Source organism: Hyla sarda, chromosome 6 (genome assembly GCF_029499605.1).
Source record: "Hyla sarda isolate aHylSar1 chromosome 6, aHylSar1.hap1, whole genome shotgun sequence".
Taxonomy (NCBI): Eukaryota; Metazoa; Chordata; class Amphibia; order Anura; family Hylidae; genus Hyla; species Hyla sarda.
This window is the reverse complement of record NC_079194.1, coordinates 118588402-118604538: the sequence shown is the minus strand read 5'-3', so window position 1 is coordinate 118604538 and position 16137 is coordinate 118588402. Positions and strand designations below refer to the sequence as shown.

The 16137-nt window shown below is 47.9% G+C and overlaps 1 protein-coding gene across 1 annotated transcript in view; it reads right to left on the bottom strand.

Annotated features, from left to right (window-relative positions):
- COPG1 (COPI coat complex subunit gamma 1) overlaps positions 1 to 2009 on the bottom strand; it is a 39065-nt gene extending 37056 nt beyond the window's left edge. Inside the window, exon 1 of the mRNA XM_056524828.1 lies at positions 1864 to 2009. Coding sequence (XP_056380803.1) covers positions 1864 to 1900 — 37 coding nt within the window. The 5' untranslated portion in view covers positions 1901 to 2009. The remainder of the gene's footprint in view (positions 1 to 1863) is intronic.
- Positions 2010 to 16137: the final 14128 nt, after the last annotated feature.

The following is a 16137-nucleotide window of genomic DNA, read 5'->3' as shown; positions in this document are numbered from 1 at the left end:
CGTGTTGATTCCCTTTATGTATTTAAAAGTCTCTCATATCCTCTCTGTCTCTTCTTTCTTCCAAGCTATACGTAAGGTCCGCTTGGACCCTAGAGGAATGTGCCTTCTTATAGACGGCTATGCATACCGTGTGGATTCCCGCACAAATAATGAACGTGTTCATTCTTTATGCGGACACGGAAAATGGAATTTCTGTGCCGGAAACATTCTGTCCCTTGAATTCCAATGCGGAATCCAACACGTGAACATGGCCTTCCTATGATGCCTTTTACACACTGTGCTTGGATTAATGCCCTCAATCTTGATGACAGGCTCCCTTAAAATATGTAATCTGTCAAAGTATGTAGCAAAAATCCAAAGCTACCCCTGCAATTCTGCCAAATACACTTGGGAAAAATACACTGTGTGAACATACCCTAAAAATGACCTAGCAGTACAGTTGCTTGCACAATATATTCCAGTAAAACTCATATCTGCATGGTGGGCCCCATATTATGTCGTTAATGATAGAAAAAAAAAAGAGTGATGTATGCAGCAACAAAACAATAGACTCCTTTGTAAACCCAAAGGATCCCCACAATAGATCAACAGGAACCACTGGGAACCCGGACGTTCATCATATGCTGGGGCAGGTACTATCATGTGCTGACTTGTAATGAGAACAGAGGATGACAGAGTGGGTGTGACCCCCACTGGACATGTGATGAAGATGATGAGATGCCCCCTGACTCAGGTCATGTTCAGATGATGTGATGCCAGCAGTCTGATGATTGTTAGATGACAGAACATTGAAAACCCCTTTATCTGTCATGGCCTATTAAAGGAGGAGATCGCCAGTCTTGAAAAACTTATCCCCTATCTTAAGTTTCAGATCGCAGGGGGGTCTGATCACTGGGAAACCGCGCAATCTCCTGTACGATGCCCCGGCAGCCCGTGGGAATGGGGCATGTCGACCACCGCATAAAGCGGCGGCTGACATGCCCCCCCCCCTCAATACAACTCTATGGCAGAGCTGGAGCGCTGCCTTCGGCAATCTCCGGCTCTGACATAGCACTGTATTGAGGGGGGGGGGGTGTCGGCCGCCGCTTCATTTCATGTTTGACACGCACTCTCTGGCCCGCGAGCTGTGGCCCAGTACAGGAGATCACAGGGGGCTCCAGCGGTCAGACCCCACGTGATCTGAAACGTATCACCTATCCTCAGGATAGGAGGAATAAGTTTATCAGGACTGGACTACTCCTTTAAGGCACAGGAGATGTCTTCATGGATATCCCGAACACAATGTGACTATAACAAATGCCCCCTCTAGTCACATGACACCACCAGTGTACACACCAGAATGGAGGGAAATCACATGACAAAACTATGGATTACCTGACAGGTAAGTAGGTCTCACAGGTTATTGATTTATCTGAGTTTTTTTTTTTTTTTTTTGTAGTGTTTCTGGGCTGCCATAAACTCAAATGTGAGAAACACTACAAATCCCAGCATGTACTAGAAGAGCTACCACACAGCACTTTTTGCTCGCTATGTCAGAAGGAAGCCCAGTAAGCCCTAACAGGAGCTATAGTAAATTACAGTGTTTCCCAACCAGGGTGCCTCCAGCTGTTGCAGAACTACAACTCCCAGCATGGCTGGACAGCCTTCGGCTGTCCAGCCATGCTGGGAGTTGTAGTTCTGCAACAGCTGGAGGCACCCTGGTTGGGAAACACTGGCCTATGAGGAGCCTGCTGCATTCATATACTGTACAAGGCCTGGCTCCACACACCTACCGCTAAAGCATTCATGACTGACCCGCACACCTGCCGCCAGGCCTCGGCCTCAGTCCCCGTCATCCCCCCTCCCCACCTCCCGCACTCTCACCGGACTCTTCGTCCTTCTTATCGAACTTCTTCAGCATCTCTGCGACTCCCTGATACCAGCTCCGCCACTTCCTGCCAGGCTGTCACCGGGACACGTCACCCCTGACAACACAGTCCGCGCATGCGTGGTGCGAACGAGGCAGAACGTCAGGGTTTCTCGGGCCAGCGAAGCTCACGCATGCGCCCTTGCAGCGCTTTACGACACTGGCCTTCAAGCGAGTGGTGTCACGCATGCGTTATGTGAGCCTCTGCTTGGCATAGAATTGCAGGGGAAGTTCATGATATATGCACCTTTTTGCTGATGTAGTTTCGGTTTAGTATACTGGGATCAATAGAAAATTACTTGTGATAGAGAAGGAATCAGTTGCAATTATTATGACACCAATATACACATTCTGTTATTTTAGTTCTATCCTGAACAGAGGAGAGTCCCCCTTTAGTCTTAACAGATTTTTAACCCCTTAAAGGGGTATTCCGGTGAAAACCTTTTTCTTTTCAATCAACTGGCTCCGGAAAGTTAAACAGATTTTTACATTACTTCTATTAAAAAATCTTAATCCTTCCTGTACTTATTAGCTGCTGAATACTACAAAGGAAATTCTTTTATTTTTGGAATGCTCTCTGATGACATCACGAGCACAGTTCTCTCTGCTGACGTTATTATAATCATAATAAGTCTTTAGTTATTTATTGTTGTCCTTAGTGGGATTTGAATCCAAGGCAGCAGTGCTTACCACTGAGCCACCATGCTGCCCTTAGCATACATCTGCTATGCACGGTTGCTAAAATGGACAGAGATGTCAGTAGAGAGCACTGTGCTCGTGATGTCATCAGTGTTCCAAAAAGAAAGGAATTTCCTCTGTAGCATTCAGCAGCTAATAAGTACTGGAAGGATTAAGATTTTTTAATAGAAGTAATTTACAAATATGTTTAACTTTCTGGCACCAGTTGATTTAAAAGAAAAAAGGTTTTCACCGGAGTACCCCTTTAACCCCTTAAGGACCATGGACGTTCCGGTACGTCCTTGGTCCTGCTCTCCTGATATAACGCGGGGTTACACAGTAACACCGCGTCATATCACGGCGTGCCCGGCGTCATAGTGAATCCGGGACCCGCCTCTAATAGCGTGCAGCGCCGATCGCGGCTAAAAGTGAAAGTGAAAGTTGCCGGCTAGCTCAGTCGGGCTGTTCGGGATAGCCGCGGCTAATCGCGGCATCCCGAACAGCTGACAGGACAGCGGGAGGGCCCCTACCTGCCTCCTCGCTGTCCGATCGCCGAATGACTGCTCAGTGCCTTAGATCCAGGCATGAGCGGTCATGCGGCAGAATCGTTGATCACTGGTTTCTTATGAGAAACCAGTGATCAATGATGAAGATCAGTGTGTGCAGTGTTATAGGTCCCTATGGGACCTATAACACTGCAAAAAAAAAGTGAATAAAGATCATTTAACTCCTCCCCTATTAAAAGTTTGAATCACCCCCCTTTTCCAATAAAAAAAAAACACAGTGTAAATAAAAATAAACATATATGGTATCACCGCGTGCGGAAATGTCCGAATTATAAAAATATATCATTAATTAAACCGCTCGGTCAATGGCGTGTGCGCAAAAAAATTCCAAAGTCCAAAATAGTGCGTTTTTGGTCACTTTTTATATCATTTAAAAATGAATATCAATAAGTCCTATCAATACAAAAATGGTACAGTTAAAAGCATCAGATCACAGCGCAAACAATGAGTCCTCATACTGCCCCATACACGGAAAAATAAAAAAGTTATAGGGGTCAGAAGATGACAATTTTAAACGTATAAATTTTCCTGCATGTAGTTATGATTTTTTCCAGAAGTCCGACAAAATCAAACCTATATAAGTAGGGTATCATTTTACTCGTATGGACCTACAGAATAAAGATAAGGTGTCATTTTTACCGAAAAATGTACTACGTAGAAACGGAAGTCCCCAAAAGTTACAAAACAGCGTTTTTTTTTTTTCAATTTTGTCGCAAAATGATTTTTTTTTCTGTTTCACCGTAGATTTTTGGGCAAAATGACTGACGTCATTACAAAGTAGAATTGGTGGCGCAAAAAATAAGCCATTATATGGATTTTTAGGTGCAAAATTGAAAGAGTTATGATTTTTTAAAGGCAAGGAGCAAAAAACGAAAATGCAAAAACGGAAAAAACCCCGGTCCTTAAGGGGTTAAGGACGCAGGGTTTTCCCGTTTTTGCATTTTCATTTTTTCCTCATCACCTTCTAAAAATCATAACACTTACAATTTTGCACATATAGTTCCATATGATGGCTTATTTTTTGCTCCACCAATTCTTCTTTGCAGTGACATTAGTCATTTTACCCAAAAATCCACGGAAAAACAGAAAAAAAACTTCATTGTGCGACAAAATTGAAGAAAAAATTTCACTTTGTAAATTTTGGGGGCTTCTGTTTCCACGCAGTGCATTTTTTGGAAAAAATTACACCTTCTCTTTATTCTGTAGGTCTATACGGTTAAATTGATACCCTACTTATATAGGTTGGATATTGTCGTACTTCGGAAAAAATCATAACTACATGTAGGAAAATTTTTATGTTAAAAATTCTCATCTTCTAACCCCTAAAACTTTTTTATTTTTCCGCGGACGGGCCAGTATGAGGACTCATTTTGTGCGCCGTATTCTGAAGTTTTAATCGGTACCATTTTTGTATGGATCGGACTTTTTGATCGCTTTTTTGTTAATTTTTTTATGATGTAAAAAGTGACCGAAAATAGGCTTTTTTGGAATGTGGAATTTTTTTGCGCGTACGCCATTGACCGTGCGATTTAATTAATTATATTTTTTTATAGTTCGGACATTTCCGCACGCGGCGATACCACATATGTTTATTTTTTTTTACATTTTTTTTATGGGAAAAGGGGGGTGATTCAAACTTTCAATAGGGGAGGTGTTAAATGATCTTTATTCACTTTTTTTTATTTTTTATTTTTTGCAGTGTTATAGCTCCCATAGGGAGCTATAAGAAACCACTGATCAATGATTCTGACGCTTGACTGCTCATGCCTGGATCTCAGGCACTGAGCAGTCGTTCGGCGATCGGACAGCGAGGTGGCAGGTAGGGATCCTCCAGCTGACTTTTAAAATGTTCAGGATGCCGCAATTTCACCGCGGCGATCCCGAACAGCTCCCTGAGCTAACCGGCATGATTTCACTTTCACTTTAGACGCGGCGATCAATGGCGCGCGCTATTAGCCACGGGTCCCAGCCGTTGTTAGAGGCCGGGCCCGACCTGCTATGACGCGGGGCCACGGTTTGGAGACCACTGATCTAGATGATGTAGGGCAGTGTTTCCCAACTTTTGGCTCTCAACTACAACTACCAGCATGCCTAGACATGCTGGGACATCTGGACATGTTGGGAGTTGTAGTTTTACAACAGTTGGGCATCATCGGTTGGAGGTCACTGGTCTAGAATATAAATTTATGTCATTGCTGAGCCTAGCCTCAGTGCCACAATCTGGTGCCTTTAGTTGTCCCTTCTTTAAAAATATGGCACATTTCCGATTGCTTCATTTGTGTCAACACTCCTAGAGAATAGTGGACTCCTGACCGGGCTCCTGCGCTTACCCACAGACTGCTCTGCCAGACTAATAATGCTTTTCAGTACTGATCCGATAGAAGTGACGGGACCACTGCTGTTTTTTTTTAACAATGATACGATTTTACAGCGAAGTGATCTACATTCTGTAGCTTTGTTTTGCGAAAAACTCCCAATATGAACTGACAGCCAAATGCAGATTGGAAATCATCAGCATTTGGAAACAAAACAATTATTTGAGACATTTTTCCATAGGACAAAAAATTTATCAGACATAAACATTTTTCTGTCTCTGGTAGTATTGATGAAAGTTAACAGCGTCAATGAAAACCATCAGTCTATGCTATTATTATTATTGATAGACATGTGCAGTAGGAACCTGGCCAATTCAGAGTGTGGGGGTCATTCTCAGAATATACAAAATAGCATTGTGTAATATCCCCTTTAATGCTCTCGTCTACTACAGTCCGTCTCCATGAGTTACCTTAGACGTGATTCTCTATCACCTTTAATTATCGACATTAAAGAAAACACATTTTCACTGATCAGGAGGGTATGGACCTACCGTAGGGGTAGTCTAACATAAACATGGCTTCCAGAATTCAATGCCCCCTGGAGCTGCAGCTTAGGACATTCCCGGTGGTGTCTTAGTTCTCTCGCATACAGGAGTCTGTACTTTGAACAATGTCTCTCTGTGTCACCTAAGACTAATGCTTATCTGAATCTGGAAGTTTACCCTTTCACAGCTGACATAGTGCAAGCTGAGTCACATGAATACCTTTGATGTAATTAGCATAGATTTTTTCTTAATATCTGACAGCAAAAATAGCGGTCTCTTTTTATTCCACTTTACTGACTTTTATAATTCTAGGACTGATTTGATTTCAACCTTAACATCATTATTTTGCTCAATTTTTAAATCAAGATTGCTATATCTTGACCAAAATTCTGGCAGGTCAACTACAATATATAGTATGTTGGGTCCACTAAAACCAATCACTTATAAGTGCTTCCTTAGACACTTTACCTAAAGACCTAAGGGAGTTTCATCAAAACCTGTGCAAAGGAAATGTTGACTAGTTGCCCATGGCAACCAATCAGATTGCTTCTTTCATTTTTGAAAGGGCTTCTTAAAAATGAAAGAAGCAATCTGCCATAGCCACCAGAGATCCTGAACATAACCCAACTTTGATTTAGAATCCTCATCTTACTCCAGTTATTCTAAAGCATAAGCAAAAGAGAAAATAAGTCAGTCAGTGGAAAATGAGGATAAGACATTTCTTAGGTAAATAAATGAAAAAAGCAAATAAAAACAATGAATAATTAGTTAAAAGACAAAGGAAGGAAGGTTTGTAGAAGAGGATAAAGGACTAGATGACTGCCTCAATTAATATTTTTGTCAATTTTTAACAGAAGAAGATGAAGGAAAAGGATCTCAATTAAGGAGGAAGACTAACAAAGCATTTGAGACGTCTTTACAGAAGAAAAAGTTTATACTGTATGTCAGCTGTCTAAAGTAAAGACAAATAAGTCACAGAGACCTGAATGGATGCACCAAAAGCAGGGGCGTCGCCAGGGGAGGGCTAACGGGGCTATAGCCCCGGATGTAATGCCAATAGCCCCAGGTCTCTCACGAGGCTGATTATTTTATTTTTATTTTTCTCTTGGGCTACCTAGGCCGGCCCTGCTGCTGCGCCACTGCTGCTCACTGTTTTAAAGCAGCCATTGAGCAATAGCGCAGCGGCCACTTTTAAACAGCGAGCCGGCCCGGGTCTGACGAGGCACAGGAAGATTTCAGTGGTGTCACTCTTCAGGCCACTGCCGGACATAAGCCAGGTGAGTGTGTCTCTATGTTTGTGTGTCTTTCTGTCTGTGTGTGTGTCTGTCTATGTGTGTGTCTCTGTGTGTCCGTGTTGGGGCCGGGGGACTATTGCTACCTAATGTGGGGAAACTGTTTCCTAATGTAGGGAAACTGCTACCTAATGTGGGGAAACTGCAACCTAATGTGGGAAAACTATTGTCACGATTCGGCAGGCTGGAGGTGGATCCTCTGTGCCAGAGAGGGATTGGCGTGGACCGTGTCGGTGGACCGGTTCTAAGTTGCTACTGGTTTTCACCAGAGCCCGCCGCAAAGCGGGATGGTCTTGCAGCGGTGGTAGCAACCAGGTCGTATCCACCGGCAACGGCTCAACCTCTCTGACTGCTGAGATAAGCGCGGTACAAGGGAGTAGACAAGAGCAAGGTCAAACGTAGCAGAAGGTCAGGGCAGGCAGCAAGGATCGTAGTCAGGGGCAACGGCAGGAGGTCTGGAACACAGGCTAGGAACACACAAGGAAACGCTTTCACTGGCACAATGGCAACAAGATCCGGCAAGGGAGTGCAGGGGAAGTGAGGTATAAATAGGGAAGTGCACAGGTGAAGGTACTGATTAAAACCCATGCGCCAATCAGTGGCGCACCGGCCCTTTAAATCGCAAAGACCCGGCGCGCGCGCGCCCTAGGGAGCGGGGCCGCGCGCGCCGGGACAGCACAGATGGGTGTTACGCCGAGCGCTCCGGGTCCCCGCTCCTCCCCGGAGCGCTCACGGCGTCTCTCTCCCTGCAGCGCCCCGGTCAGTCCCGCTGACCGGGAGCGCTGCTCTGACATGGCCGTCGGGGATGCGATTCGCACAGCGGGACGCGCCCGCTCGCGAATCGCATCCCAAGTCACTTACCCGTCCCGGTCCCCTGCTGTCATGTGCTGGCGCGCGCGGCTCCGCTCTCTAGGGTGCGCACGCGCCAGCTCTCTGAGACTTAAAGGGCCAGTGCACCAATGATTGGTGCCTGGCCCAATTAGCTTAATTGGCTTCCACCTGCTCCCTGGCTATATCTGATCACTGCCCCTGCACTCCCTTGCCGGATCTTGTTGCCTTAGTGCCTTGAGAAAGCGTTTACTGTGGTTGTCCATACTGTGTACTTGACCTCCTGCTATTGCCATATTGACTACGATCCTTGCTGCCTGCCCCGACCTTCTGCTACGTCCGACCTTGCTCTTGTCTACTCCCTTGTACCGCGCCTATCTTCAGCAGTCAGAGAGGTTGAGCCGTTGCTAGTGGATACGACCTGGTTGCTACCGCCGCTGCAAGACCATCCCGCTTTGCGGCGGGCTCTGGTGAAAACCAGTAGCAGCTTAGAACCGGTCCACTAGCACGGTCCACGCCAATCCCTCTCTGGCACAGAGGATCCACCTCCTGCCAGCCGAATCGTGACAGTAGATCCGGCCATGGATCCCGCTGAGGTTCCCCTGCCAGCTGTCTCTGACCTCACCACGGTGGTCGCCCAGCAATCCCGACAGATCGCCCATCTAAGTCACCAGCTGTCGGAAGTGTCCACCATGGTACAGCAACTTCAGTCGCAGCTACAGCATCTGCAACAGCAGCTACCATCTCCTCCGCCAGCTCCTGCACCTCCTCCGCAGCGAGTGGCCGCTCCTAGCCTCCGCTTGTCCCTGCCGGACAAATTTGATGGGGACTCTAGACTCTGCCGTGGATTTTTGTCTCAATGTTCCCTGCATATGGAGATGTTGTCGGACTTGTTTCCTACAGAACGGTCTAAGGTGGCGTTCGTAGTGAGCCTTCTTTCAGGAAAGGCCTTGTCTTGGGCCACACCGCTCTGGGACCGCAATGATCCTGCCACAGCCACAGTCCAGTCCTTCTTCGCTGAGGTCCGTAGTGTCTTCGAGAAGCCAGCCCGAGCTTCTTCTGCCGAGACTGCCCTGCTGAACCTGGCCCAGGGTAATTCTTCAGTGGGCGAGTACGCCATCCAATTTCGTACTCTTGCTTCCGAATTATCATGGAATAACGAGGCTCTCTGCGCGACCTTTAAAAAAGGCCTATCCAGTCGCATCAAGGATGTGCTGGCCGCACGAGAGATTCCTGCCAACCTGCAAGAACTTATCCATTTGGCCACCCGCATTGACATGCGTTTTTCTGAGAGACATCAAGAGCTCCGCCAGGAAAAAGACTTAGATCTCTGGGCACCTCTCCCACAGTCTCCGTTGCAATCTACGCCTGGGCCTCCCGCCGAGGAGGCCATGCAAGTGGATCGGTCTCGCCTGACCCAGGAAGAGAGGAATCGCCGTAGGGAAGAAAATCTTTGTCTGTACTGTGCCAGTACCGAACATTTCTTGGTGGATTGCCCTATTCGTCCTCCACGTCTGGGAAACGCACGCACGCACCCAGCTCTCGTGGGTGTGGCGTCTCTTGGTTCAAAGTCTGCTTCTCCACGTCTCACGGTGCCCGTGCGGATTTCTCCTTCAGCCAACTCCTCCCTCTCAGCCGTGGCCTGCTTGGACTCTGGTGCCTCTGGGAATTTTATTCTGGATTCTTTGGTGAATAAATTCCTTATCCCGGTGACCCGTCTCGTCAAGACGCTCTACATTTCCGCGGTCAACGGAGTCAGATTGGATTGCACCGTGCGTTACCGAACAGAACCCCTCCTGATGTGTATTGGACCCCATCACGAAGTGATTGAGTTCTTCGTCCTTCCCAACTGTACCTCTGAGGTCCTCCTCGGTCTGCCATGGCTCCGGCTTCATTCTCCCACCCTTGACTGGACCACCGGGGAGATCAAGAATTGGGGCCCTGCTTGCCACAAGAAATGCCTCTCCCTCCCTCCCAGTCCCGTCAGGCAAGCCTCAGTGCCTCCTCATGGCCCCCGTCCTGGTGTCATCCTGCCCCGTGCCAAGCTTCACCCTCTGCCCTCCCTCCCCATTCCCACTCCTGTTGTACGGCCTGCCTTTGAGGAAACCCTTCAATCATTCCCGGTGTCCTCATCCCATGGGAAGCAGTTACCGCACAAAGAAAGGGGGAGACCTAAGGGGGGGGTACTGTTGCGCCGAGCGCTCCGGGTCCCCGCTCCTCCCCGGAGCGCTCACGGCGTCTCTCTCCCTGCAGCGCCCCGGTCAGTCCCGCTGACCGGGAGCGCTGCTCTGACATGGCCGTCGGGGATGCGATTCGCACAGCGGGACGCGCCCGCTCGCGAATCGCATCCCAAGTCACTTACCCGTCCCGGTCCCCTGCTGTCATGTGCTGGCGCGCGCGGCTCCGCTCTCTAGGGCGCGCGCGCGCCAGCTCTCTGAGACTTAAAGGGCCAGTGCACCAATGATTGGTGCCTGGCCCAATTAGCTTAATTGGCTTCCACCTGCTCCCTGGCTATATCTGATCACTGCCCCTGCACTCCCTTGCCGGATCTTGTTGCCTTAGTGCCTTGAGAAAGCGTTTACTGTGGTTGTCCATACTGTGTACTTGACCTCCTGCTATTGCCATATTGACTACGATCCTTGCTGCCTGCCCCGACCTTCTGCTACGTCCGACCTTGCTCTTGTCTACTCCCTTGTACCGCGCCTATCTTCAGCAGTCAGAGAGGTTGAGCTGTTGCTAGTGGATACGACCTGGTTGCTACCGCCGCTGCAAGACCATCCCGCTTTGCGGCGGGCTCTGGTGAAAACCAGTAGCAGCTTAGAACCGGTCCACTAGCACGGTCCACGCCAATCCCTCTCTGGCACAGAGGATCCACCTCCTGCCAGCCGAATCGTGACAATGGGGAACGAGTCTGGTAAGCGGGTCGGGATGCGCATCGCGAGCGGGCGCGTCCCGCATCGCGAATCGCATCCCGGCTGGGAACATTATCGCAGCGCACCCGGTCGGCAGGTCTGACCGGGGCGCTGCGAATAGTAGAACGCTGTGAGCGCTCCGGGGAGGAGCGGGGACCCGGAGCGCTTGGCGTCACAACTATGCTTCCTAATGTGAGGAAACTATGCTACCTAATGCGGGGAAACTGCGCTAACTAATGTGGGGAAACTATGCTACCTAATGTGGGAAAACTATGCTACCTAATGTGGGGAAACTATGCTACCTAATGTGGGGAAACTATGCTACCTAATGTTGGAAAATTATGCTACCTACTGTGGGGAAACTGCGCAACCTAATGTGGGGCAACTATGCTACCTAATGTGGGGAAACGATGCTGCCTACCTAATGTGGGGAACTATGCTGCCTATCTAATGTGGGGGAACTATGCTGCCTATGCTGCCTATCTAATGTGGGGGAAGTATGCTGCCAATCTAATGTGTTGCCTAGCTAATGTAGGGGAACTGCTGCTTATCTAATGCTGCAGATTAATGTGAGTTGCATTGCTGTAGAGCTCTTGAATATGCAGTGCAATTTTATTGTTTTTTTTAATTTAATTTAATTAAATTTTTTTTGCGGGGGGGGGGGGGGGGGGGGGGGGGTCAGGATCTTTAGCCGGCCCTGGCGCAGCCCGCCAAAAGATGCTGGCCCTCCCCTCAGTTTGGCACCAAGAAGGATTGGAGAGCCCGGCATTCAGCAGGCTCAGTGTGGACCTGGAAAGGCCGGCTTGGCAGAAAGGTATTTGACCCACATGGTGAAGAGGTGGAGTAGAGGTGTTGGCCACAACACAACCCCACTTCCATCTTATGTCCCTCTGTAGATGTGTAACTGTGCTGGATGTGAATCCACTGACCTGTGTGGCTGATGACATGGGCCGTATCGGGGAGCGGAGTCTAAGGTGCCGCTGATCTTCACCATAGCCCGCCGCAAGGCAGGATGGATTTGCTGCAGCAGGCGACACCCAGGTCGCTACCCCCGATACGACTCGACCACACAGGTAGATGGGCGAGGCGAAGTACAGTAGGATGAGGCAGAGGCGTAGTCGGACTTAGCAGAAGGTCAAGCCAGGCGGCAAAGGTGCAGAGTCAAATAACATAGCAGAAGGTTCAGAACACGGGCAAGGCAAACAGACTGTATGGAACACTTAATCTAAGGCAAATGGCACTGAAGATCAGGCAGAAAAGAGTGGGAGGTGCAGGGACTTATAGAATAGTGTCAGGTGTTACACATAATTATGGGCGTACTGGCCCTTTAAATATCAGATCTCCAGCATGTGCCGGGCCCTAGGAGACGGGGATGCGCGCCGGAGCCGAGAGGCAGAGGAAGAAGCAGCAGAGGAGCAAGGTAAGTGACGGTCTGGGATTCGCATACAGGCTTGTCTCGTGATGCGAATCCCAGCCCCGCGGCAGCAGGGGAGAGGGGGACAGTGTGCTCACGGCCAGGGGAAGTGGCCGGAACGCAAGGAGTAACAGTACCCCCCCCCCCTTTGGTCTCCCCCTCCTTTTGCAGTTCAGAAATTTACTAAGTAGGTCAGAATCCAGGATATTTTCTTCAAGATTCCAAGATCTCTCCTCCGTACCGAATCCTTCCCAATCCACAAGATAAAAGCGTTTTTCTCTGATAAACTTGGAGTCCAAAATCAGTTTAACAACATAAACATCAGAGGTACCAGAGATGGTGGGGGTAAAATGTCTTTTTTAGAGAAGCTGTTGCGGATGATAGGTTTCAGAAGGGAGACATGGAAGGAATTCGGGATCTGGGGAGAGGACAGCAGATGGAGAGAATAGGCCACAGGATTTAAACGTTTCTTGATTTTATAGGGACCAAGATAGCGAGGGCCCAGTTTGTAACTGGGTACTCTGAAGCGGATATACTTGGCAGACAACCAGACTTTGTCAGAGAACTCGGGAGGGGAACGTCTTTTCTTGTCCGCTTGAGACTTCATTCGACACGTAGCATGCAAAAGAGAAGAACGTGTCTTCTGCCAGATGGTGGAAAAGTTCCGTACTTGCTCATCAACCGCAGGAACTCTGGAAGAAGAAGAGAAAGGAAGAGGAGGACGAGGATGAAGTCCATAAACTATGAAGAAAAGCGAAGTGCCAGTATATTCAGAATTCTTATGATTGTATGAGAACTCTGCCCAAGGAAGTAAATCGACCCAGTCGTCTTGCCGAGCAAAAATGAAATGGCGAAGATAGTCTCCTAAGACCTGATTTACCCTCTCAACCTGTCCATTGGATTGAGGGTGGTAGGCTGAGGAAAAGTCCAGCTTGACTTGGAGACGTGAGCAGAGGGCCCGCCAAAACTTAAAGACAAACTGGACTCGGTCGGATACAATATGTGAGGGTAAACCATGCAAACGGAAGATGTGGCAAAGGAACAGTTTAGCAAGCTGCGGTGCAGATGGAAGTCCAGGCAGCGGCACAAGATGAGCCATTTTAGAAAATCGTCCACTGCAACCCAAATGACAGTATTGCCTCCGGAAGGCAGAAGGTCAGTAATGAAGTCCATGGCAATATTGGTCCAGTATTGCCTCCGGAAGACAGAAGGTCAGTAATGAAGTCCATGGCAATATCGGTCCATGGAAGCTCTGGAACAGGAAAAGGCTGTAGAAGACCTGCAGGTTTAGAACGAGGGGTCTTATCCTGGGCACAGACCGAACAGGAAAGGACAAAATCAACGACATCCTGTCTTATACTAGGCCACCAATAATGTCTGGAAATTAGCTATAAGGACTTACGAGTTCCAGAATGACCAGTCAGAAGAGAGGAATGGCCCCATTTCAAGACTCAGAGTCTTAAACGGGGTGACACGTATGTCTTTCAAGGAGGCAGGTGCTGAAGATTAGCTGGTGCTGCGGAGGAGATGAGACGCTTAGGGTCTGAGCGAAGAGAAGAGTCTCGGTCTTGCACATCATAAGACCTGGAAAGAGCGCCAGCTTGAAGATTCTTCTTTGCAGGACGGAAGTGGATGTAAAAGTCAAATCTAGAGAAGAACAGAGACCAACGGGCCTGCCGGGGATTGAGACGATTGGCTGTCTGAAGGTAAAGCAAGTTCTTGTGGTCAGAATATATTGTAACAGGATGTACCAGGGGTGTGGAAATTTAAAAAAAACTACTTGTCCAAGGGACTAAAGCGGAACACAATCTACTTGTCCCTCAAGAAAATCCACTTGTCCTGGTAGATGAAATAATTTCAACCAAAATAGTACGATCCACCCCACTAGACCACCAGGGATGGATAATAAGATCCCTTTAGACACTGCTGTCAACTTAGACAGCGGTGATCTAATGGTTTAATAGCGGCCACGGTGATCACAGCATGCCAGGCTATTAGCGGCGGGAGAGCTGTAGCTAGCTCCTTTTACACCCGAGGCAAGCCCTCCCCCCATCTGATCCGTGTGCCGTGATCTGTAGTTTTTATCGGAACCATTTATTATCAGAACTTTAATTAGGAAAGGGGCTTATTCACATATATACGCACTTTTAAAAATATTTCAATCACTATTTTTCAGTCATCATAGGGACTTATATATGGAGTCTTTTGATTGAAAAACATTGAACAGCGCTGTGTTACTGGGGGGGGGGGGGGGGGTTCTGCTTCTCCAGTTTATATGGTGCATTTTATTTACTCTAATTTATGTTTCAGAAAATGCTGGAAGTTGCATTTAGTTACTAGATAACTACAACACCCAGCATGCCCTGATACAGCCTATGGTTGTGTGGGTGTTGCAGCATGTTGCACTGTATAGTAGGACAGTTAAGGTTATTGTGTAACATGCTGGGAGTTGTAGTTTTGCTTTGTGTCAGCTGCAGAGCCATAGGCTGTGTCAAGGAATACAGGGAATTGCAGTTAGTAACTACAACACCCAGCATTCCCTGATGCAGCCTATGGCTCTGCAGCTGACCCGAACCAAAATTACATCTCCCAGCATGTTACACTTTATAGTTCTACAGTTTAGGTTATGTAGCAACATACTGGAAGTTGTAGTTTTGGTTTGGGCGTGTTTGCGTGCATCCGTGGGGCTCTTGGTCGTCGGGCGAGTATGAAGGGGCGGGATTCTAGTGGTGCAATTTAGTGCGGGAGGCCAGAAGCCACTAAAAATAAATTAAAAAAATTAGCACAACTGGCAGCAGCACTTGTCAGTCCACCCCTGTACAAAACATACATGCAGACACATATCATACATACACATATACATACACCGGCCACTGCCCCCTATATTATACATTACATACATCATACATACAGACACATCATACATACATACACCTGCCCCTGCCCCCCCATCATACATTATATACACATACGCACATCACGCACAGACAGACATCATACACACATCACACATACACTCAAACCATACATATGCACACATCATATATACACCCACCGCTGCCCCCCCCACATCATACACACATCATATATACACAGACATCATACACACATCATATATACAAAGACATCATACACACATCAAATATACACAGACACCATACACACATCATATATACACAGACATCATACAAACATCATATATACACAGACATCATACACACATCATATATACACAGACATCATACACACATCATATATACACAGACATCATACACACATCATATATACACAGACATCATACACACATCATATATACACAGACATCAGACACATACACTCACACCATACATATGCACACATCATACATACACCCACCTCTGATACACCCCCCCATCATACATTACATACATATACAACCACCCTTCCCGCCGCCTGCATGCTCGGCCTCCTCACCTGAACTTCACACCCCCTGCTCTACATTACACAAGAAGCAGGGGGAGAGTGAGGACGAACGCAGCTCGGTACACAGCTCCATCCCCTGCACACAGCTCCATCCCCTCCCCTTGCTCTGTCTCCACAGGACTTAATCTACCATGGAGAGGCTGCAAGTTTGCACGGGGGAAAACACAGAGCAGGTGGGGGAGAGAGGAGAGGACGCACTGCACGGGGCTGGGGAGGATT